This window comes from Corvus hawaiiensis, chromosome 1, assembly GCF_020740725.1.
Source record: "Corvus hawaiiensis isolate bCorHaw1 chromosome 1, bCorHaw1.pri.cur, whole genome shotgun sequence".
Lineage (NCBI taxonomy): Eukaryota > Metazoa > Chordata > Aves > Passeriformes > Corvidae > Corvus > Corvus hawaiiensis.
The window spans coordinates 30,365,050-30,390,399 of record NC_063213.1 but is presented as its reverse complement, the minus strand read 5'-3'; the positions used below and the strand labels follow the sequence as shown (position 1 = coordinate 30,390,399).

Here is a 25,350-nt window from a genome sequence, read left to right as displayed (position 1 = left end):
GATGATTGATGGAACATCAGTTTGAATTTTGATGACATAGTAGTTTCTGTTCTTGTAAGGACAGGAAGTTCTTCATTTATTTTTTGACCTTATTATTATTATTAGGGAGGGGTTTTTTGTATGTGTGTGTTAGGCTTTTTTTAAAATGCTTTGGACAAAGTGTGGAAAGAGGGTTTTAAATTTGTAAGGAAGGTGATTTTGAAGGCTTACAAACATTTCACAAGCATGGGGGGATAAATTACATTTTTCTTGGTCTTTTTGTACTATGCTCATGTAAGCTACATGACATAGGATAGCTTCTCATATGTGGTGGATCCTACTGGATGCTTTAGTTCAAGTGGTAACATTCACCTTGCTGCTTCTCCTAAGCTTTCCTGCTTTTGTATGGTCATGTTTCATGTATGCACCTCTGTAGCCTGAGTAGCTAAGACTTGTGATGGAAGATATGTTTACTGCCTGATTTGGGGTGTAATGAAGACTGTTTCTGTTGGGTTTTTTTTTCTGGCTAAATTTTCCTCCTCCCTGTGGGAAGAAAAGAATGCCTTTTGTTTGAATGCTTTAGATAACACATTCTCAGGAACTGAAGTAAGACTTTTCTTACTAGAGCTAATAATTTCAAAGTCTTGGTCTCAGGGTTCCTTCCATCAGGAGAATAAACCTTGGCAGATGGACTTTCTCAAATGATACTGAAAAATACAACAAAAGATGCTACTTGTCCTTCAGAATGTTACTACTCACCCATACATCAGCTTGCTGGTAGTTCTAAAGTTCACTTAAATGAGACAAGTGAAGTAAACAAGTTTTCACAAGATCAAAAGTTAACAATGGCAAAAAAAGAATAGAATCAGTCTCTTAAAGCGCTCTGTTCTCCTGTAGTCTGAAATAATGTCAACAGTAGCTATTTTGGAACAGTTGGCTTTTCGTCTATCTGGGCTGCTCTGTCAGTGGGCACTTCACTTTAGGTAAGAGGTTCTTTGCTGTGTGAAATAACTTAAGCAAAGCTGGCACTACAAGTGCCTGTCTCTAATCTCTACTGGACTAGCAAAAATAAGATTTCACCAGGTGAGTAGGAAAATGACTAAAGGATGCCTTACGTAAGTATACACAAACACGGAGGCTGCCAGGGATTGACTGTGGGCACATGATTTGTACTGCTGGGCCATTGTCTCATTATAAATGCAGAAATTGTAACGGGGGTCTGAGGGGAAGAAGGCTGGAACTGGCAAGGCTGATCTTCTCTGGGTTGTGTTTGTTCGTGGGATTTCTTTGCGTTTTGTTTGGTTTTTTGTTTTGTTGGGTGTTAAAATAGAATCACTGTAAGATTAGAGGTGGTAAAAAGATTAAGCATCTCCATAGTTTCTGGGAATGTGATTGACACAATAGCATATATTATATGCAGTTTATCATCTTTAGCTTAAGTAAAGAGCACTATTAAAAATATTATATTTCTGTTTCCCATCGGTTTCCTTCTCTGAATTATGAGCAGTCTTTGCATCTTTTCTTCAGTTGTGCTGCATGAGCAATGAATTTTATTTTGTAGAAAATGCTTGTCACTGTGAAATATAGGTAGTCCCTATTTAAACTGACACTTCAGGTCTTAATTTGAAATACTTTACTCATACCTTATTGACTGTTTTAATTGTCTGCAGCTTTGATCTGTTTTTAGATGGGGAAAGAGCATATGTTGAAATGAGAGAAACACTGATATTTCATTCTTTGAAAGTGAATGAATCAAAATGTTATTTAAATGGTATTTAAAGATGCTCTGGGAAGGAGTTTACATTGCATTGGCTTCTCTTTTCCTTTGGAATGTACTAGTACCCAGAAGACTTTTGTAAGAGAAATTTGCCTTTTGCTGTCTTCTGGAATGCTTTTTGGAATGGTGGCATTTAAGAATGAACATTAAGCTCTCTTTACAGCTAAATTGTAGGGTTGTAGAGTTGGATGTCTTTATTTCTCCTTATTCTAGTGGCAGTTAGTCATTATGCTTTGTGTTAGCAAAAGCTGGTTTAAAGCTGCCTAAATTGGTGTAGTTGTAGGCTTCCAGTGCTGTGTCTCTTATCTAATTCATTAACCACATCATGCTTTCTTAAGCCAGACCAGCTACATTTTTAACTTTAAATTGTGAGTGGCAAATGAAGGCTTTAAATATATTTTTCATGAATACACAGAAGACTTCTCTTTAATCTTGTGTGTTATGTGAAGGCAAGTGCTGCAGAACTTAGTAGAGGATTACAGGTAATTTATTTGGTGAGGTATTTTGCATGCCGTCGTTGCACTTGGACTTGTGTGTGTATCTTAAACATTGCCATTGTTTCCGTGTTCTTGCCATTTTAAAGTTCCTCCTCATAAAAGCACTCGTGTTGTGTGTGCCGAAGTGTGTGGTGAGCATGGGTTCCTGGTGTAGCCGTCCTGTCATGGGACCACGCTTCCCTCAGCTTGTCATGGCGCTCCCTCTTGTGTTGGGCTGCTCCTGCTGCCCTCCTGACTGACATCAGGGCTTGAAGCATCTCCTTGTTTCTTGTGAGTCATCCTCAGGGAGCAGTCACCAATCTATGGATTTTGCTGTCCTACTCACGGATCCTTGTCTCTGTATAAGTAAACTCTTTTAGGGGTGTCCACTTATCCTAAGTGGTTATTTCACATCTTCCTTGGCACTTACTTAAGTCTTCTCTGGGCTCCAATTTGGGGAGATGACATCAGAAGTAGTTAGGACACAGTTCAGTAGGCTTGTAATGCTGTTTTGGACAGTGTACTGCCTTGTCCTGCTTGCATCAGTCTTTGTAGCATCTCCTGTGGTTTCTTCCTAGTAAAAGGGAACCTGTATGGGTGTCTTTTTTTTGGTCTCTTTTTTTAATTCCAGCTGGCTTTTTGGGGAGACATTGTCCAGTCTCTACCAGGTAGAGACAAATTTCTTAGACTTTTTCACCCTTCCTAAATATTTTCTTGTTCCAACATCTTCCAGGTAGCCTGGGGAGTGACATCCCTTATTGAATGTGGCACTTGCTCTGAAAGAAAAGTTAGGATGTTCCACCTCTACTCTGCATAATTAAGACTTAAGTAGACCAAGTCTTACTTTCTAACCCTATGTGACACAAAAATATTGGCTGTGATTTCACTTTTTGAATTTATTATGATACATTTTTTTGATTCTTCAGATATGCGCTGGAATTCAAGAGGAATAATAGAGTTCTCTTTAAATAAAGCAAACTCTTGCAGAAATGAGGAACAGTAAAAATAAGCAGTTTTACTTCAAAAAGTTTAGGGTACAATGTACAAAGAGTAGTGCAATACAGACATTTATAATTGTTTTACGAAATATATTAAATCTATGTTTGTGATCAGTGCAAGAGATACAAACAAGATACATGTTGGTTAAAAACTGAATGAACAGGTGAGGGGGTGTGAGATCTTAGTTCGCTTTAGAAACATTTTTAAAGAAAGTAGCAAGGATCTGCAGATGATTTAATCATCAACGAAAATTCAGTGCAAGGCAAACTCTTAGAATTTTAATTTATGAAAGATTTCTGTATGCAGGGAAAATTAATCTATTGCTAATACAGATTACTAATTTCTGTAGAAAGCAGAATATGTACTTGCTAGTTGTGGTGAAGCTTTCTTACCACAGCTTGTGGACAACGTGGATTACTCTTTATTCTCTAGAAACTTAGCATTTCCAAAGTTTTTCTGGTGGTTGTGAATCTTAGATAAGTGAAGTGAATCTTGGCATAAACTTTCTATAGCTTATGTTTTGTGAATATGCTGCTTAATAATTTTTGGGCTAATCAGTGTGCTAAAGCCTAAGAAAAGATTGACAATGTGAACAGAATTAATAGGTTAGATATAATGGTACTAAATGAGAAGAGAGATACCTTGCCCGTGTAGGTAGCTTACTTTGGGGAATACATTATTTCAAAGAAGAAAATAAAAGCCTTGCTTTCATTTGTGTGTTTATTAGGCAAGCTTGGCTGTGTTGACAGGTGAAAAGTTGAGAGAGCTGAATTTTTTCAATGGAGACAAGAAAACAAAGATTAAATTTTCAGAGGATCAGCACAACTGTTTGTCTGCTTCGGTTCCAGGTTTATGTATCCTAGCCTAAAGTTCTATCAGAAAATGTTTTGGATACTGCTGATATAGATTTTACTAATAAAATGAGTAACAAAATTCTGTGTGTATTTCACTGTGCATTTCTTTAAGTCGCAAACAACTTTTTTTCTTTAACTTCAATCCAAACAGCGCCAACAGTCTCAAAGTTGTTTTTTATTTTTCTTTTCAGTGATGTTTTGGCACTGCCTATTTTCAAACAGGAAGATTCCAGCCTTCCACAAGAAAATGAGACCAAACATCCACCTTTCCAATATGTTATGTGTGCTGCAACATCTCCAGCAGTAAAATTATATGATGAAACTCTCACATACTTGAATCAAGGTTGGTATACATATGTGGATGTGGCTTGTGGTGCAAGTCTGAAATTGGAATGGTATTTCATGTTTTGATACATTGTGTATATCCAAAATAAATGCATGTCAGAAATGAGGTTGGATACCTTACTAGCAGTCTTTTTTTGTCCAACTTGTAGGCTCACAGCTATAGTATGGTGTTACTTCCCCTTTGGATTCTGGTGGGGTGGGTTTTTTTTTTTCCTTTGTTGGTTTGAGTTTTGGGATTTTTTCCTGTTGTGTGTTGCCCCTCTCCATCCCCCTCATCCCCCAATAAAATCAAGCCAATAGAGCTTTTAGGAGACAAATTTCAGGTAGTAAAGCTGAAAATTCAGGACTAATTTTGCATTTCTGTTTAAATTTGATTGATAAGAGCAAGTTAATTGGATATTTGCTTGAGGTACACACAAACAGCCCTCAGAAGTCATAATAAATGTTAAAATGTCAGTTCCTGAACAAGAAGTGTTACACAAAAGATGCCTCTGTAATTGCTCTCAAATTAGCCAGACATGTCTGTCCAGAACAGTATTATGTTTGAACATGAACACAAGTGCAGTTACCTTTGGAGTTTGTGTCTATTTCATTGTTCCTGTACATTTATCAGAAATTAACTAGATAAATACTTCATGTGAATCAGGCTGGGTTTTCTTCCTCATAGCTTGTGGTTAATTTGCATGAAAATTGATTTTTTTTTTTTTTTTTTTTTTTTTTTTTTTTTTTTTTTTTTTTTTTTTCCCCCCTAGAGAGAGAGCACTGACTGCTGGGTAAAATAATCTGAATGAAGTCATTGCCATATGATAAAACCTTCCTCACCTCTGAGAATTACATTGGTGTCCTAAGTTTAGTCAGCTAGTATTCTGAACTCAACTAAAATAATTTGTCATTTGTTTTGGACCTTATCAGTGGCTTTGTACCCTCCCAGCCCTTCATCCCTCTCTTCTGGCTCTAATGCCCTAGGATCTCCATTCCTGTACCTAGTTCAGCTTTCTTTTCCTTGTGGGTTTTGACTCGAAATCTCAATAGACTGTGCTGTAATTTGAAGACAGAGCACAAGGCAGCAGGCTGAAGGAAAAAAGTGCTTGCCATATTGCTTCTGAGAACAGCTTGCCATTTAAAGTGGCTGTGTCTAAAATGACTGTAAAATGTTTCATCTGTCCTTGAAAATATCTTTTAATATAAAGATTTCATTGGCAAAGAAGTTTTGGTGTTTTTCAGTGTCCTGGGTAACTTTTCCTGATGTTGAAAAATGAGGACATTGGTATAACCCCTTTGCTTAAATAAATATGGGAAGAAAAAAGCAGTTGGCCAACTTCCTTTCCGTGCTAGTGCTTCAGACAGAAAGACAGTACATTTACTGCCCAGGTTAAGACCTTTTCATTAAAATTTCTCTACTAGCTAGTTAATGTGTGTATATATATGTATATACCCAGAGGATGGTTGGGCACTGGAACAGCTCCCCAGGGAAGTGGTCATAGCACCAAGCCTGACAGTTCAAGAAGCATTTGGACAATGATCTCAGGCACATGGTGTGACTCTTGGGGTGTCCTATGTAGGACCGGAAGTTGGACTCAATGATTCTGGTGGGTCCCTTCCAACTCAGCAGATTTTGTGATACATGAAAAATGTTGTGAGACTTGATTTCTTTCATACTGAAGGCAGTTTAAAATAAGGATCGGTTTGCAGCACTGAGTTGTGCTGATAGATACATTTATGTAATGAGTTGGATTGAGTCCTCTAGCAAAAGAGTAATTTATAATCTATATCCTGGTTATTCAGCTGTCTGGTTTCTAGTTTGGCCCCATTTTCAGGCAGTGGCTTGCCTTAAATAATTTTCAAAAGGAAGTACCCTCTTTAATTTCGTCAGCAGTTGTTTTAGTTTCCTGGTTTGGGAATATCAGAAGCAGTGGGAATATTTGCCCTGTCTGTTAAGCTGTGGTGACATTCCCTAAGGCAATACTTAAACAAGTCCTGACTTTACCCTCTGTTAGTTTTTTAATTAGTATAGCTAATAGTGTCACTCAGAGTTCAAGGAGCATCTGGCTGATGCTCTTAGTCATGTGATTGAGGTTTTGGTAGTCCTGTGAGGAGCAGGTTGTTGTATTCAATTCCTGTGTGTTCCTTCCAACTTGACATACTCTGTGAGCTGATGGAATATTTAATGTAATTAGATGTTCAGCTGAAGCTGATTCTAGAAGTTCAGATCTTGGAGTGATGATGGTTGGTTGTTCAGGGGTTTGCAGGGTTCTTACTGTGAAATCTGTTAAATAGGTCCATTGAGAATGCATACTGGAGTTGTGGGACAGTGTTTTGAGTTGGTTGCTCTTCAGCTAGATGTATCTGGAATAGCAAAGTGATGTGGAAGAGAATTGCTTTTAAAGGGGAAGCATTTTTTAGGTTGGTTTACACAGTGCCACAAAGCTTGGAGTTCCGTGAATGTAGAGAACTGCTTGGGAGAGATGGAATCCAGCTTGGAAAGGGCAGTGAAGGTGCCTTTGCCAGCTCATGGCTGACCTGGTAAAGAGGGCTTTGAAGTAGAACAGGTAGGGAGGGAGGGAGTGACTGACAAGCAGCACTGTGAGGGAGTGATGGACATGGTTCATAAGCAAAGAGCATGAAAGGGAACACAGCATCAACAAAAGGAGGCTTAAACAGGGTCATCTCCAGCATTTGCATGTAAGCAAGTAACTGCCTGTAGAATGTCATTCCAAGGGAACACCAAAGCCCTTTGTGGTAAGTGAGTGTGGTGAGGTGCCTCTGAAGTGCACATGTCTGTAGTGCTATTCCTCATAAAGATGAGGAATTAAGACATCCGTGTGATCTTGGCATCATGGAGTCATGATGGGATGGCTTGCAAAGTGCCATATTACAGTGTGGGGATATTGGCTCTTCAGGAAAGGCAGAGCAAGAGGATAAGGGAGGGGAAGTTAGGCATTACGTGGGAGAACAGCTGCAATGTCTGGAGCTCTGCAGAGGGGATAGGTGATGTGCCAATTGAGAGCTTATGGGTAAGAATTAAAGAGTAGGACAATGTGGATGACATTGTAGTGAGTGCCTGCTGTAGGCCACCTGACCAGGAAGAACAAGTAGATGAGACCTTTTTTGAAGAGCTAGAAGTAGCCTCACATTCACAGGCCATGCTCTTAGTAGGATGACCTCAACCACCCTGATGTCTCCTGCAGGGACAGCGCAGCAGGGCATGAGCAACCCAGGAGGTTACTGGAAAGTCCTGATTGACAGCTTCCTGACCCAAGTGATAGAGGATAGCTCTGCTGTACCTCATGAAACAGGGAAGGGCTCATTGGGGTTGTGACTTTCAAGGTCAGTCAGGCTTGTCCACCTTCAAGATGGTGGACTTCATGATTCTGAAAGAAAGAAGCAGGGCAGAAGACCAAGATCACATCTTGGACTTCAGGACAGCAAAGTCCCATGGGATAAAGATTTGGAGGGAAGAGAGGCCCAAGATAGCTAGTTAACATTCAAGGATCAGCTCTTCCAAACTCAAGAGCAGCAAATCCCAATGAACAGGAAGTCAGGCAAAAAATGGCAGGAGGCTTGCATGGGTAAGCAAGGGAACTCAAATACAAAAGATAGGCATACAGAACATGGAAGCAGGGACCGGTAACCTGAGAGGAGTACAGAGATACTGTCCAAGCCTGCAGGGATGCAATCAGAAAAGCCAAAGCCCAGCTGGAACTGAATCTGGTGAGGAATGTCAAAAGCAAGATGGTCTTCTGTAAGTACGTAAACGGCAAGAGGAAGACTATTTAAAATGGGCCCCCTGCTGAACGGGACAGAGGCCATGGTGACACAGGACATGGAAAAGGCTGAAGTACTCAATGCCTTCTTAGCCTCAGTCTTTTCTGGTATCACTGGTCTGTAGGAGTCCTAGGCCCTAGACATGAGGGGAGAGTCTGAAGCAAGGAATATGTGCTCTTGGTGGAAGAGGAACAGGTCAGGGAATACTTAAGCAAACTGAACATACATAAATCCTCAGGTTCTGATGGGACGCACCCACAAGTGCTGAGGGCAGTGCCCTATATCACTGTGAGGCCACTCTTGATAGTCGTTGAATGATCTTGGTGACTAGGAGAGGTACTTGAGACTACAGGAAAGCTAATGTTGATCTTCAAAAAGGAGCCAGGGAACTACAGGCTTCCTGGGAAGGTGATGGAGCAATGTTTCCTGGGAACCATTTCCTGGTACATGAATCATCAGGAGTAGTCAGCACAGGTTTCCCAAGGGGGTATCATGCTTGGCCAGCTTGATAAATACCTTCGATGGACTGGGTGGCTTGGTAGACCAGGGGAGGGTAGTAGGTATTGTTTACAAGTGATTTCCTTCAGTAAGGCTTTTGCTGGTTTCTCCCATAAGATCTTTACAGAGAAAAGAAAAATGGGCTGGATGAGCATCCTTTGAGATACTCAGAACCAGCCAGGCTTAGTGCTGGGCAATTGGCTGTAGGTGGCCTTGCCTTGAGCAGGGGGATTGGCCAAGATTACCTCCAGAAGTCCCTTCCAAACCTGAACATTCTGGGATTTTTGTGACCGAATTACCACAGATTCAGTGTGTAGCAGGGGGCAGTTACTGTCCGTAGCTTGTGTTGCCTTGCCCCTCTGGCTGCTCTCCAGGAAAGAGCAGAGAGAAAAGCATATATAGGTCTCATGTAGGGATGGTAAAAATCAGTGCTGTGGTGCTTTTCACACTTTCAAGAGCAGCTACATGTCCAAAACTCCAAAATGGAATGTATCTGTTCATCTGTCTTGAAAATTTCCAGACCTGTTTCTACATTTTCAAGTCTTGTATTCTTTGATTTTTACCTTTATCAAATCTACTGTCTTAATATTATTTTGTACCTATAAAAGGTTAGCCACACTTCTTGAGGAAACAAGCAGAATTTTTTTTCTTCACCCACCTCCCTACCTCCCAAAAAAAATGTTGAGAGAGAACAGAGAAATACTTGAGAAAGTTTATTAATATTGCTAGAATTGAAAAATGCTGACGTTAAATACAGTTGAACTTACATGTTATAGCTGTGTGGGTAGAATAAGACTGGTAATTGAACGAATCACACTAACAGGAAAAGTTTCCTCCTGTTATATGTAGGAGGAGAAGTTTTGTATTTTTTACTCAGCTGCACTAGGTGAACATCTGTTTCGTATGGATTTATGTCATCAATGACTGTATCAATGTTCACGTGATGCTTGGGTGAAGAAAGCCTGTATATGTGTAGAGTATATCCATAAATATGCTAATTGTGTCCAGCAAAAAAACCCCTGAAATGGTCTATAGTTGGAAGTAACATCAGTCTATGAAAACTGAAAGGAGATGAAGAAATCATTTGCTCATTCACAGGGTTATTGCCTTGTAGGGCAACTCAGAATGTCTTTTAAGGTGTTATACACTGGACCGTAAAGGTAGCCTGAAAGGCAGTGTAGGTGAATATTTTACTGCATTTCATCTTAGTGAACGTGTTTTAGTTGGGGAGATGTGATTTTGCAAATTAATATGTGCTCCTCATTCTGGAAGGAAAAAAATCCTTGTAGTTAAATAAATTGGTACGAGCTTTGCCTCTTTTGAAGCACAACAGTTCATCATATTCACTGGAAAGATAGGTTTGCTCATACTGTTGATATAACCAGTAGCTGTCTCTTTTAGAGGTCTATTTCTGAAATCTTACAAAGCATAAAAATTATACAAAGGCAACAGGTACATGGACAAAATTAAACATGGGAGAATAGTATTTATGTTTTGGGAAAAGTATAAAAACTCTGCAAGAGTTTGTTTTGGAAGACCAATTAATGGTTCTCAGTATGTTGCCGTTCATCAGTTTTAAAAAAGAAAGGAATTCAGCCTTGAAATGTTTGTCTTCAGACAAACAAACAGAGAAGCAAGTACTTACACTTGATGCAAAATGAGATAATTGAACTTTGAAATTATCTCTAGTTTTAGAGGGACCAAAAAGTTTTACTTTGTTTTGTTAATTTGCATGCTGCGAAGTGCACGTTGCTATCTGGATCTCTCAAACTCAGGTTTCAGGTACTGGTGTCCTTGTCTACTGTGAACCAAAGGTAATCTAAATGCATTAAACACAGAATAGCCTTGTGCTCCTACTCTTTTACTGATGCAGGCTTTTTTCTCTTTAAAGGTCAGTCCTATGAGATACGGATGCTAGATAATCGGAAAGCTGGAGACATACCAGAGATCAATGGAAAGCTGGTGAAGGTGAGTTTTAAGTTCACTAGATAGCATTACTAACAAACAAGAGATTGTCTATTTTATGGATTTTTTTTTTGTGCTGTCACTAGGTATTTGGTCAGAATATGTGGACCAGCGATGTTTACAAATAAAAACGTATGGATATGAGTATCCAATGCACACTTGTGTGCACTGAAGACCTAAGTATTTATGCACAGCTTAAGATAGTTGTCTGTAGATTTTGTGTCCAGTGTCTTTTGAGCCATCACATTGTCCATTTCAAGTGATTAGGAGAGGTGACATGAAGGTAGAGGATCATTTAGATAGAAGTGGAGGTATTGTGAGCATGTTTCGTAAGAAATGTCGCAGAAAACACATGGAGCCAACCTGTGAGTTTTGCAGCAGTGGGATATTGGAGATATATCCATAGGAGAATGGATCTCTAATTTTGCTGCTTGTTGAGCTGTTTATTCCACAGCTGAGCCCCTTTCCTCAATTCCAGGTTTGTCTCCTTGTACTTCAATGTTAGTAGAAAGTACTGTGGATCTGAGGTATTGTATGAGCTATGAAAATGAGGCAAACTGAAAAACTACCCAATTAAGAGTACGAATGATTAAAAGAACTGATGGAGGGGTTTGGATTTTTCTTCTAAGGACCTGATGATTATTGATTTTATTGAATTCTCAAAAAAATCTTATTCAGGTATTAGTAAAGAAGGGAAAAACTTCAATTAAAGTCACTTTGAAAGTGGTGCTGATAAATGCACCAGAACAGTGTGCCTGGGGGAGGCTGAATCTTTACCTGCCAGCTTTGGGCTCTGTAATTTGTCAGCTTTGGCTTGCTTGCAGAGTTCTGTGCCTTGTTCTTAATTGTTTGTGGGATGCTTGTTCAGGGATCATTTCAGGAAGAATTAAGCATGAGCATAAAAATGAGATTTGAGAATTGTGTAATTAAACGTTTTACAACCTGGCATGGTGACTTGCTGTAATAAGCATGTGGACTATTTTGCCCCCTTAGGTGCTATGTCCTTGTAGCCCTGGGGTGTCTCTCTGCTGTAATTTCCTAGGTTTGTATGTGGGTGATGAGTTGTTTGGTAGGTAGAATAGGGTAAAGCAGCATAAAAGTTTAGAAAAGTAAATTCTACCACAGCAAGGTGTTGTAATGGTGCATCAATAAATTCTCCCCTTCAGACAAATATTGGAATCCCAGTACTTTACCAAAGAAGTCGTTTCATGGCATTGAAGGTGGCTGTGGATATTTCCAAGTTCCAGACTTGCCAGTTTGCAGTGCAGAAGGAATGGTGTGTTTGTGTGTGTTTGTACGTGTACATGCACACACACATTTGCTTTCTGTTATCTTTGAAATAAACCCAAGGAAATGCAATCCATCTGGAAGAGGCACTCCATTTAAAAGTTCTTGGGTTTTGTGGACACTTTTAGCTGCTGTTAGTACAAGGAAGACTAGAAAAATGGAAAAAAAAATGCAAATTTGTCTGCAATCTATTTGTTGGGTAACAATCAATGTGTACAGTAATTTTCCCAGCCTCTGTGTAACAAATTGCTTTGTATGTGCATTAATTTAGCAGCACCAAAACTGGCCACAAAAATAGGTATTGTTAGATAATTGCTTCTAGCTGAATAAAGTTAATTATGTTGTAGTTGCTCTGGATGAATATTTCATCTAGAGTAGTTGAGAAAGTTTGGAACTTTTTATTTGGAACTTTTAAATTCTTTCTATTAATTAAAATCAAAGATTTTTTGTAAATATCTTACAAGTACTAGGAAGGGAATTTCCTATTTTGTTTCTTAAAATGTGTTACAGAAATTCAGAGAATTCCCAGTGAAAGAATGATCAAGTAATATTCACCACTTTTCATAATAAATGGAATCTTTGGTATTTGCTTTCTTAAATAATTTGGTGTTGTCTACACAGCGTTGATACTGTGCTGTCAGTGTTGCTCAGTTCACTGTATGTAATTCATAGTGACCTTTAGAGCATCCGATCAGACGTCATTCTCCCTTGCATTTTTACCACATTTTCAAGTATCTCCTACTGCTCAGTTCTATTTCTGTGTTCTGGAATATTTTGGCATACTGATGGTTGCCAGAATTTTTGCTGTATATATGTATTTATTGGCACTGTGGCTATTTTGGGGTGTTTTAGTGCTTTATCTTTAGTCTGTTTCTAAATGTGTAGTGACTCTGTGGCTCATCACAGGCTTGTTTTCTTCTTTTTTAGAGCATTATAAGAGTTGTGTTCCATGACAGAAGGTTGCAGTATACAGAGCACCAGCAGCTAGAGGGTTGGAAGTGGAACCGCCCTGGGGACAGACTTCTCGACTTAGGTACAATTGTTTCTATTTGTTGCCATTATAGCATTCAATTTCCAAATTTAAGTTGATCACGTTCACATTTATGCTGGGGCTGGTGAAAAAGGACAGACCAGATTTTTGGATGCTGCTTTGTCATAATGTGTGTTTTGAATATAAATGTTCTTACCACTTTAACATTTTTTTCGAACTTTTAAGTGCTGTTAAAGTAAGATAGCAACTCTGCAACCCTACACGTTTGATAATCTTTCTAATTTCAGTTGCTAAGTGTTGCAGTAATTAGAACACATGCAAAAGTAACTTTCTCTATTAGACTGTGAAAATGGTACAAACATGTATTTGGTACTTTGTGTAACTTGATCATTTTTAGTGCATGACTTCAGGGGTCGCAGCAGGGGAGGAGAACGAAAAAGCACCCAAAACCTTGAGCACTCTGTATGTTGAATATACTAATATTCTGTGTATCAGTTCTAAGAAACTGGTCAAGCCACCAAAGCCCACATTTTTCCATCCTACCTTGTGTATGCTGATGGTAACCTTTTATTACAATTTATTTATAGTGTTTTCTTGCTGCATGATTGTTCTGAAATGTATGCTACTTATTTTAATAGATATTCCAATGTCTGTTGGAGTCATTGACATCAAGACAAATCCAAGCCAGCTCAATGCAGTTGAATTTTTATGGGATCCAACAAAATGTACATCTGCTTTTATTCAGGTTTGAAACTTTATTTGACTGGATGTCTGTGTTTGGTGCCTTTCAGGTCACAAACAGCAGTATATTTGAACTGCAAAGCTTCTTGATTTATTATTTGTGGGATGGCCATTAAATACTATCTTTGTGAAAAAACACAGGTTCACAGGTCTGTTAGAGTCCCTAGTAAGATTTTTCTGTTTAATTTTGGTTTATAGCAAAATATAGATAAAAAGCTTTCAAAAAGCTCTTTGAAGAAAGCTCTCATGGTTAAACTATTCAGTTGTAGGAAGTGTAAGAATTAACTTACATTCCTCTCAGTAACTCTCACTACTACTTCCAGCAGAAGCTTGGCTTAAGGATTCAAAATGAAAATTATTGTCCTACAAAAAAAGGGTTCTAAATCAGACACTCAAAAAGAGGTTTCTTACTATGTCAGTAGGTTTCCTTATAGGAATTCTATTATTTGTGTATTTGATATTCAGGGCAACTGAACGTCCTTTGTAAATTATTTAGATAGAATGCTCATATTCACATTGCTTACTTTTGTCTCAGATCTGATTTCATTATAAAAAAAGTATAGGTGTAAAGTTTCAGGTAGCAATATTCCTTACTCTGGCTGTCAAAATAGGTTAAATTCTGTATTGTCAGTAAATTAACTTTGACCTAGTACAATAAAAGATACTTTTTTTAGTGGGAGTTACATAATTGCTAAAATGTGGTTATCTTGAAGAACTGTGAGATAAATTATGGAAATTTTTTTAATGCATTTCCTTATAAGAAAGATAAAAAACTGAAAATGGAACTGATATTATGCAAGTATAATTCACTCATTCTAAAGGCTCGCTTAAAATTCCATAAGGAAGCAAAAAATTGGGAGCACTGTCCAGTGACATTGTTCATAATTCCTTGTATTGCCCTGATTTTCTCCTTAGATATCCTTAAGGGGTCTTTATAGCTTATAAACCCAGTCTTCATTCTGATGTAGCACCTGAAGCAATTACACACATGATTAAAAGGTCTGTGGACTTTTAAAGGAGTTGGGCATATTTGAAAATACCCTGAGATGAGGGTGCATGAGATGAAAAACTCTTCCAGTCAGTGACCTTTTATAGCTCTGCTAATACTTACAAGAAGCTGTTTATGTGATGTGTGTAACATATAATAAAGTTCATGCCTGAAATGCTTCTGAGGGTCCTTTTTGTTTGGTCATTGGTTTTTTTTTCAGGTACATTGTATCAGCACTGAATTTACCCCTCGTAAACACGGAGGAGAGAAAGGAGTTCCTTTTAGGATTCAGGTTGACACCTTTAAACAGACTGAAAATGGAGAATATACAGATCATCTGCATTCAGCCAGTTGTCAAATCAAAGTTTTTAAGGTAACATTAGAAAACAGATCCTTAAGTCTCTAAGTAAAGTTCTCATAAACATATGGGAAATCGTTATATTACTGCTTGTAATGGTTCATGTCCGAGATCAGATGTCAGTTATAAAACCATATTCCACTTGTGTTCATGTTCACATAACTGTTCATTTTTAGCCCAAAGGAGCAGACAGAAAACAGAAAACAGACAGAGAAAAGATGGAAAAGCGAACTGCACATGAAAAAGAGAAGTATCAGCCTTCATATGACACCACAGTTCTTACAGAGGTAACAACATAAAATTGCATCTGCTGACTGAAGAGATTATATGTAGATACAGCACATTACTTAGCTGCAGTCTTGGAAGGGTTGGGGAAGAATTAGTTCTGCACAGATAAGCTTTTTATTTGACAAACTTTTCCAGCAAGCAGCAACATGAAATTTTAAGATTTTGTTTAGTAAACTTGGATTTAGATACTCAGTAGATGCTTGTATTAAAACACACTTTAGATTGAACACTGTTTGACTAACTGTACTGAACCCTTGAGCAAGACTTTTGATACAGATTTCAAAATCTTGCAGATGAAAAGGAAAAAAAAAGGGGGGACTCTAAAGTTTAATTTCCAAGTTTGAGCTTCAAAGTCTATTTTTCAGAGATTACTGAATTTAAGGCCAGAGCCTCAGTAGGTTTTTTTATTAAAACATCAGTGAGTTCTATGCAGTTTTCTAAATATTTCAGAAGTTTTTAAAAGGCTTTTAGATCTTTCCTCACTGTATAATGAAAAGAAATTGATCCACATCTTTGGTGTTTGTCCAGATGAGGCTTGAGCCTATAATTGAAGATGCAGTTGAACATGAGCAGAAAAAGTCCAGCAAGCGGACTTTGCCAGCAGACTACGGTGATTCTCTGGCAAAGCGAGGCAGTGTAAGGGACTTCTGCTTACCTTTTGATTATGCAAGATACCTTGTGCAGTGTTAGATATAGGAGAAACTTCCATTATGTAAAGTAAAAATACTTTGATTGCTGTGTCTTAATTTTATTCACTTCTATGTATCCCAATTACTCCATGTTTATTTTCAGCAAAGGAATCCTTCCTAAATCTAACACTTAAACTGTTGCAGAGGGACTGTGTAACTTAAAAATCAAGAACTTTCAGTTTATATGGCATTAAATGAAACAGCTTTTTTCTTTCCTATCCATGTGTAATTAGTGGAAGTAAGAACAGTGACATTTAGTGGTTTGTTCCTATTTGTACTTAGATTCAGTAGAAATTTTCATGTACCTCAGTACTTTTAAGAAGCCACGTTGTGTTGCAGATGCTTCTTAGTGATTTTTCCTTTAGCTGTCTACATACTGTGCTCCAAGCAGGTTTAATGCAGTTCAGAAGAGTCAGCTCATCTTCATGATCTGTGTTAATGTTAACCCTATATGTGCACCTCAGAAGGAATCTGACATGTATCCTGTGCCCTCCCTGACATATGTCCTGTGCAGTCGTCCTGCCAAGGGTTATTAGCATTTTAGATTTCTTAAATGCTGTTCCTTAAGGAGGAACAATTCTACATCTTTCATTTGGCAGGTTTAAATGTCAATTAATAATGTGACTGTGGAAGGCAATTATTTGACTGTTCTTTAAACAGGCATACTGTGTTGAAGCTCTTTCCAAACAGTGCTTAAGCAATGACTGTCTGACTCCTGTCCCTCAGGCATGATTTGGTTTGTATTTATGATCTGTGAAAGTGATGTATAAGGTTTTACATTTAGGTTTTAAAATACTTCAGCGTATGCCTCTTGCTGTTTATAACCCATGCAAGTGGGTGGGAAGGAACAAGCAATATTAGTCAGATTGGTTCTTTGGAGGATATTTGGATTTTCTGTTTTGTGAACCCAAAACTATTGTATGCACTACGCTGTCTGAATTTACCTTCTACTATTCTTGACTGTTGGGTTTTTTTGGTTTTTATTCTTTATTTTAAGGTGCACCTTTATGATTCTTTGGCAGTACATTCTTTTACTTGTTCCAGCTGGCCCTGGGGGAGAGGCAGGAGAAAACAGGCTTTTATCACTTTTGCTTATAAAGCATTTTTTGAAGCTTGTCCTTGGATGGATTTCTGTGTCTTTCTCTTCTCCTGCTGTTACAAGTATTTCATTGAATGATTGTTGCTTATAGGAAGAATAATAGAGAAAGGTATTTTTAAACAGGTAAGACAAATCCATTGTCCAGAGTAGGACAAACCTTAGCTAAATCCTACCTAGAAGTTGTCTAACCCTTCCTTAACAATCTCTTGGAAGACTAAGCTTCTATGAAGTACCTTAATTCTACATTACCTCAATTGTAGTGAAGAAAAGCTTAGGTAGGACATTACTGGACTTCTGATGCCTTTCCCAAAGCACACAAAGGATAATGACCCACAGCCTATTTTGAATAGCAGCTATGTACAGCTTTCCTTCTCTTAATTGTGCAGCTCACTATTCCTGTTTCTCATTTGCCTGTGATAAAATGCTGTCTTGAGATAATTTGGTCAGTTTGTTGAGACCATTTTGAATTTTATCCATGTTACATGAAATCCTTTCAGCCTTGCTAACTTGGTATTGTTTGCAGATTTCAACACATGGTATTTCCATCATTACAATGATTTTTATCATTAGCAAAATTATTAGAAATCACCAAGCCCATAAAAAATACCAAGAAGCACTATTTTTTCTGTATTCGTAGTGAAGCCTTGGTAATTGCTATGCACTCAGTACTGGTATTAAATATAGAAGTTGAATGTAAAACTTGTTTTTTTGATCTAGAAAAGGAGTATCTGATCTACATCTTGAAGGCCAATTCACTGGCCTTTTTCTCTTGTCACCAGACAGGCTTATTCTTGTGGGCTCTGTAAATATGGAACCTGTAAAAAGGGGTGATAAATTTTCTACTTAAAGCAATTCTGTCCTTGCAAATCTGTCTTCCCAAATGTGGCCATCGGAAGCTTTGGCTGCTTCCAGACTTGCCTGAGACGTGCAGATCAAATGTTCCGTATATGCGGTAATGTTGTCACAGAGGTGCTGAGACAGAAAGTGAAGATGTGTTTCCCGATGTTTTAAGTATGAGTTGGACATTCTTTCACATGTTACGTGTTTCTATATGATGGATCTTTTTACTTCGTGTGTCCTGTAGGAGCTGTAGCTCTATTAGAGAAAAAAAAAACCAAACCAGAATTATTTGGAATGTATTTTACTAGATGCAGTCAAGACTGCTGACTGTTCCTTAGTCTGTGCTGCTTCCTAGATGCCCAGAAATAGTACTCTGTTACCTTCTCTTGAATTCCAGACATTAATGTTGATCCAATCTATAGTTCTCTGCCTTTTTAAAGCTGTGAATTCTTATCTTCCTACTACACCTAACCTAACCTTTCCTTTTCATTATTGCCTTTTGCATCACATTTTGTATGTTGGCTTTTTTATTTTACCTCTCCCAAGATTCTGCTGTTTTATTTGTTAGATATTTGCATTTTTGTTTCTTTTTTTTCTTTTTCTCCTATGTGATTATTTCCAGCTCAGTCACAATTGGATTTGGACAGATTGGTTTCTTACTATGCTTTCTCCAGAAAATCATTGAATCTAATGTGTTTTCTTTCCAATTTAATTTGTATGTGTTTCTAACACAAAGCAAGGAGTTTGGTGAAGCTTCCTTTCAGAATGGTCGTTCTACTCTGCTTTTCTGTCCTTTCAAAGAACCAGAGGGGTTTTTTTCTAACTACCATCACCCATCTTTCCCTTATCACTTATTTTCATATGAATACCATCTAGATAAGCTTTTCCATTACTTCTCTGAATTCACCGGATGTATTGAAATTCAGTGCATTCACTGCAGTTTCTGCAGTGTTTATCTCAGTATTGTCCAAACAGACAAGACACACAGTTAAACTGTTTGTTAGACTCTTCTTCAAACTATGGAGTGTTAACTTTTTCTGTAAATATAAACGGCTACAAATTGAACCTTGCCTTCTGGACCTCAAAGGGGATGTTTACGTACAGGTGACCTTCATTCAGGGGTCATTTTATGAAGGAGGCACTTTCTTTTCTTCTTAGTATATAAAAGTTAGTGCTTATGTAATGAAAAAGGGAAAAAACTCCACCAGTTTCTGTCCCCTGCTTTGAATTTGTAAATGTGGGAAAATTTGTGTTGTGGTAGTTGGGCCTTCGCACTTTTTTCTGTCTGTGGTGTTTTGGTTGATTTTTATATTAGTGTATATTATATGTCACAAGCTAGAATATATACACTACTATTTGATTAAACTTTGTCAAATGGTCATTTTTTGCAGACAGAGCTGATTACAGAGCACATGGAAGTTAAAAGACTTCCAGGTATAGACCTTGAAATAAATTGGAACGTTAAGTTATGGACGTGAAAGATTGAAAAAGCTCCGTACCATGTATAAGAAAATTGATGCTTTGTTCTCTAAGGAGGTGCTGTGTGTCCAAGTATATATTAAGTCTAAGTTGGAGAACAAATTAGACTTACTGTATTTTGGTTTTGTATTTTGTTTTCATGTTTATTTGAACATAGTATGGAGTTCTTTATATACTTTGAATATAGTATGGAGTTCTTTGCCAAGGTTCAGTTTTGCTCTCTTGTAAGGCACAAATTTGGGCAGATTCCGGTACATTGGGAGTAGGAAGGGATATTACATTAAACCATGGCTTAGAATAACTTGAGATTTTGCAATTCCTCTGCAGTTAGGAATGTTCTGAGTTTAAATGCTATATGTCCTAAATCTGATAAGTCATACTTAGAAAGATTTCTTATCTCTTTTTTTAACTCAGAAAACTTCGTAACTTCATTCATGGCCTATACAGAAGGCTGTTCAACATCTGAAACCAAAATAGTTTTCTCCTTCTGAATTAATCCATGTTTGGAAATAGGACAGTTTCTGGAGTATAGTAGTATCAGTAGCAGTGTGCTAGTAATGAAGGGCAGTTAGTCTTGAGACCTCAAAAACATGATCTTGGTAAATTCATCAGTATATATTAGTTGTTTATTACAGGTAAAGGTATAATGCCACTCTTCCTTCTCTGAGGGCTTTTTGTGGAGTTGAATGCTTCCTTGTGACAGGGTGACATTTTCTCCTAGGTTTGTGTCCATTGGTCAGGGACTTCTGTATTAGCATCATTAGCTTGCTGAATGTCCTTTGGTTAACTCAGTTTTGGCTTAGGAATATAAGAAACATCCTGATCTATCAGAGCACAAGGATGAAGTCCAGTGTTCTGTCACTGACAGTGACAATGGCAGCTGCTTTTTCAGGGAAGCAGTGTCACTTTCTGTGATCCATTTCCCTTGTAACCCTCACCCCCCTCAATCCAGAATCGTCATGCAGTATGTTAGAAAAGACATCCTTGCTTAGTTTTTGTAGTGTTAATGGATTTGGTGGCCAGGCATTTGCTTAGTCCAGTTTGTGAAGTGCAGGACCTTTGTGCATGAGAGTGATTCCAAAAGCATAATCAGCTCAGGTGAATTGCAGGAAGATTTTCTTGTTCCTTGAACCTTTCAGAATTATCTCAGTGCTCAAATACTCATTTTTCCCTCCACAACCTGTAAGACAGAAAAAGGAGAATGGAGGCAATAGATGTGTTGCAGTAGTATTACATTTACTATTTATTTTTTCTTTTAACCAGCCTGTTGAGTCTCAGTGGATAGTTAGTGGTGTTTTTGCTGGCATAGGAGACAAGCTAGGAAAGAAAGTTTATGGGAGAAGAAAGGCAGCTTGCTTCGGGTTGGGATTTTATTTTTCTGAATGCTTCAAATGTGCTTCTTCCTGGATTTAAACCCAGAGCTTCGTTGTGAAGAACTTCAGCTGGGTTTGAAGGACAGAAACACTGACTGCAGTACCTACCTTGGGAATGGCTCAAAAGTTGTTCTCTGGCACCAGTGCATTCTTCTCTGCCCCTGAATTTAAATATATGGTGGCTAGAATCTTGTAAGGGAATGGTGGCTAAGGATGTGAAACTTGGATTTGTGTGTCCACATAAACATCTTGGATTAAAATTTAGGAAGAGAATGTCACAAAATCTAAGAATTTTAATTGCACTTCCAAAATATTTCAGAAGAACAAAGTTAACATTACTATGTTGAGCTTTGATTTTAAAATTACAGCTTTGGACCACATATTTGGAATGAAGGCTACTTCTAACTACCTGATGTAATGTAACATTTTTAATGTAACATTAAAATGAGCTTGAGAAGAGAGACAACAGGTGGGAATATACAGAATTGGAGGAGGAAAGTGTCACCTTGCAAGGTCATAGAGGAGCATGCTCTGTGCAGGGGGCACTGTTTGTAGCCCAAAGGGTGGCTTTGACCACATAATCAAAGACTGGACACTGTGGCTAACAAAAAGGCCTGCTTTGAGTCAAATCTTGGACAGATAAAGGAAGTTCCTCATGTTTAAGCTATTTGCATGCAAGACAAATTTATTTTAATTCCATGTGCCATGCTGGGGAACTTGCCATCTTATGCTGACAAGTGAAAAATGGGGTCCAGCACCGAAATGTTGTTAACTCTCTTACAGAAGATGCCAGCTGGTGTTCACTTATTTACTGTTTCCCCAGACAGAGGAAGGATTTTTCAACACAAAATTGTTGAAACAAGTTTCCATTGATATTAAGTCATAGTTCCCCTCCTCCTTCCTCTCTGTTCTACAGGGCCGTGATACAAATCTGGAAATTTCTTACAAGGTGTTTAGCTGGTGCATGATAAATATATCAGAAGTCTTTGTTGTCTTAACAGGCATGGTCTTAGCTTACCTAATCTTGGGCTACTTGCTCATTTTAATCATGTCTTTGAACATATAAAAACCTATTCGGTGTTTTTTGTTTTTCTTTAAAATACTGTATTTTTAATACTGTTGGAAGCACTAAAAGGTAGCCTTGTTTTGAAAAGCTTTATCATGATGATTTTAAAAAATATCCAGAAAAAGACTGACAGAATTGGACAGCTGTCTTACCATATACGTGTGATGACTTAAGTTTGTGTAAAAAATTCTGGTTTACCAAGCAGTTCAGAAAAATCAGTCCATGTAACTAAGCATAATTTTAGTCCTGCAGTAAATTATTTAAAATTCTGAATTTACAAAATTTCTACTGAAAATTCCGTTTGTATTTGATTGCTGTCAGGGCAGAGACATTAAATTTATCCACAAGGTGCAATCTAGCTTCATAGCTTTACTTACTCTTACTGAACACTTTTTGTCGTGTCATTATCCCTGCAGTTTAAACAGCCCTTTCACCCTGTGCGGGATAAAAGACTTTTGTTCCAGCAGGTGGCTGGGCGTTGGTTGGTTTTGGTTAAAACTGAATAATCTGTACAGGTCTTTTGTCACTTTCACCAATAATACCTTCAGTTTTTTTAAAGAGAAGACAGTATAAATAGAAGTCTTCAAAAAAAACCAAGATAAAACAGAGCTGATTTTTGCCTGGAATATCTGCATGTAATATGTGGGATAGAGGGAGTGTTTATTTGGAATTGCAAATCAGAGTACGCTGTGGATAAACCCCTGGCTTTAAATGACAGAAGTGTGCATCAGAGTAAAAAATGTATTGTCCAGAGAAACTTAAGTTTTAATTCTTTATCTTCAGTGCTCACCATGGCCTGATACTCCGACAACATTTGTAAACAACAGTCCTACTCCTGCTCCAACTTTCACCTCTGCTCAGCATAACACCTACAGTGTCCCAGACAGGTGGGTTTCTATTCTGTACCCCACTAAAGGCAACATTTCAATCAGGCTTATTCAGAATGTTTTCTGAGTAAATTCAGCTGTGTTCTGTTTCCACTGGGAAACTGGGAGATTGTTTTGACCTATATATTAGAGTATCCCATTTGTATCACATGGTTCAGTTATAAGGTAATTACTTCTGCCTCACCATTTTTCTTTTTTACTACTATTTTTCAAAACAACTTCTTGTCGTTTGTCATATAGGAAATACTTTACCTTTTCACTGTTGTAATTTAATCCTTGTCTATGGAAACTAGTTTTAGCTTTTCTCTCAGTAAGAACAGTCTTCATTTCTATCATACACAGTATAATTTGCAAGAAAACCCTCCAACAAATATCTTCAAAAGCTTTTCAACAAAAATTGCATTGGTGAAACCATTTTGTATTGAGGCATTAATTAAACTACTAAAATGAAACTTGAACTTCATCCAAAAATTATTTACAGTGGTATGGTCTGGTCCATATACTGTGGAATGGTCTTTCTCTTTTAACAAGTTTCAGTATTTTAATTCTTTCAACTGTGGTATTTATTGTTTTGGGAATTTCAAGTTACTTTTCAACAATGCTTAAATATTTTGGTTTATGGAATTCTAGTAATACTTTTTTTTGTTTTATAATCTCTAGCAATTCTTCTTCCCCAAATCATCAAGGAGATGGAACCTCTCAAGGGTCAGGAGATGTGAGTGTTTGCTTTCTGGTATTGATCATGACTGTATTTGTATAGCTGTGTCAGAATATTTGATTTACATTTGATGTTAATAGTGTTAATAGGTACTAAGAAAGTGTTGAACTGAGGGAGATTTTTTAATGGCTTGGATTTTGTTTGGGTTTTTTAGTATCCAAATTATCATATCCAATCTTATTTCTTACAGCAGCTTCATCCTTCAGCCACAATCCAGGAAACTCAGCAATGGTTGCTCAAGAATAGGTTCTCTGCCTATACAAGGCTTTTTTCAAATTTCTCAGGTATCTATAGTTTACTTTTTTTCTTTCTTTGTGTTACTGAGCAAGTTCTGTGTGGGAAAAGAGTTCTCTAAGAACATTATGGTATACATATTTATACCTGTTTGTTTACTAAGTTGCTTGTTAAAGAGCAGTGCAGTTCCCACTGTATGTCTGGGCACAAGACATGGCAAGAGATGCACTTTGTGGGGCTGTGTTTTGCTGTTTGCTTCTTCAGTCTTCCACGGAATTGTGTAAAGGGTGGCATGACACAGTACACACCATAAGTAAAATTCCTTTTTCTTCGGTGGCACATGATGGGGACAGTGTTGTGTATGATGCCAGCTCTGCCTCTTGGCTTAGCTCATTCTTCCGTCAGGATTTCCTTTGTACCAGGCTTCTTCTCTGGGAAAGTTTATTCTTCTACTGCCAGTTAGGTTTTGACCTGTGTTTCTTGTATTATGAGGGTTGCTGAGCTTTCTCAATAAACTTTAGTACCAAATTTCTGACAAAGACTCTTGGAAAACTTTTCTTCTTTTTCATTATCATCTTTATAAAAGTCAAGTACTAGCTGGCTACTTTTTTTTGAAGAAGGAGGTGTGGTATATGTGACTTCTATTATACTACCTCAGGTCTGGGGTTTTTTTTATTACAGTATTTAAGGGCTATGATAAATTATTTTTGCTGGCTTTTATTTGTACGTTGCTGGATAGTCTGTGGAGTATTTTCATGCATAAAGACTATTCTTTTTCCTGTTTTCCCACTCATCTGCTACAGTGACTGATATTTCAGAGTGTTGTTTTCTTTGCTGACACTCATGCTGCTTCTCAGAAGAATCCGTTCTCCCATTTTCTGCTTCAGCAGCACCTTCTGTACTCGAGTGCATTGTAATAACTTAAGTGCACAGAGGAAATGATGGATGAGTTGAATGCCTGGGATAATTCATTGAGTAACAAACCATGGAGTATTTTTGCTCTATATTTTGCATGTATTCAAAATATACTGCCTTGGATGCCAGCAAAAATCACTGTTTGTCTCTAGAACAGTCATCTCTCTCCACAGAATTATGTGCTCTGCAGACTCCTACTTTTCAAAGCTGTAAACACCATAAAGTGTAACTCAGCACCTTTGGAAAACACACTGATTTATTTGGCATTCACTGGAGCCTGGTCTGAATTTTACTTATTCCTGTATCCCAAATTCCATTTTTGTCATGGTGAAGTTTGTTACTCTCGGTTTAAATGAACATACAATTTATTGTAGAAAGAATTCATGTGCTACAGCAATCTCCATTAAATCCTCTTGTGTTTGTCCAGGTGCTGATTTATTAAAGCTGACAAGAGAAGATCTGGTACAAATCTGTGGTCCAGCTGATGGAATTCGGCTGTATAATGCACTGAAATCCAGGTGATGCGCTGACTGTGAGGCTGAGTGGGTTTAGATGGGGGATTCTCAAACTGGGGATTTGGGAAGTTAGTGTCAGGAGGGGCCTTGGTGCCTTGGTGTGATCTGCCTCAGGAGTTGGCAGCAATGTGTTTAAAACTCTCCTCCTGTGCACACCTTCAGGGCAGGCCCAGGTGAGGTGCAGGTGGGCAGTAAGGCTGCACCCATGCAGTTGGGCCCTGCCA

At 37.9% G+C, this 25,350-nt stretch overlaps 1 protein-coding gene across 3 annotated transcripts in view; it reads left to right on the top strand.

The window, feature by feature from the left end:
• The window catches only part of UBP1 (upstream binding protein 1), a 35,858-nt gene that overhangs the window by 5,265 nt on the left and 5,243 nt on the right, over positions 1-25,350 (top strand). Inside the window, exons 2-12 of one of the 3 annotated variants that reach the window (XM_048297968.1) lie at positions 4,277-4,428; positions 10,585-10,661; positions 12,873-12,978; positions 13,575-13,681; positions 14,886-15,038; positions 15,200-15,310; positions 15,840-15,947; positions 22,641-22,744; positions 23,405-23,459; positions 23,656-23,746; positions 25,039-25,129. In XM_048297968.1, the coding sequence (XP_048153925.1) occupies positions 4,277-4,428; positions 10,585-10,661; positions 12,873-12,978; positions 13,575-13,681; positions 14,886-15,038; positions 15,200-15,310; positions 15,840-15,947; positions 22,641-22,744; positions 23,405-23,459; positions 23,656-23,746; positions 25,039-25,129 (1,155 nt within the window). Of the gene's footprint in view, positions 1-4,276; positions 4,429-10,584; positions 10,662-12,872; positions 12,979-13,574; positions 13,682-14,885; positions 15,039-15,199; positions 15,311-15,839; positions 15,948-22,640; positions 22,745-23,404; positions 23,460-23,652; positions 23,747-25,038; positions 25,130-25,350 lie in introns of all 3 variants that reach the window. The other 2 variants (XM_048297957.1, XM_048297976.1) reach the window with 2 other exon arrangements.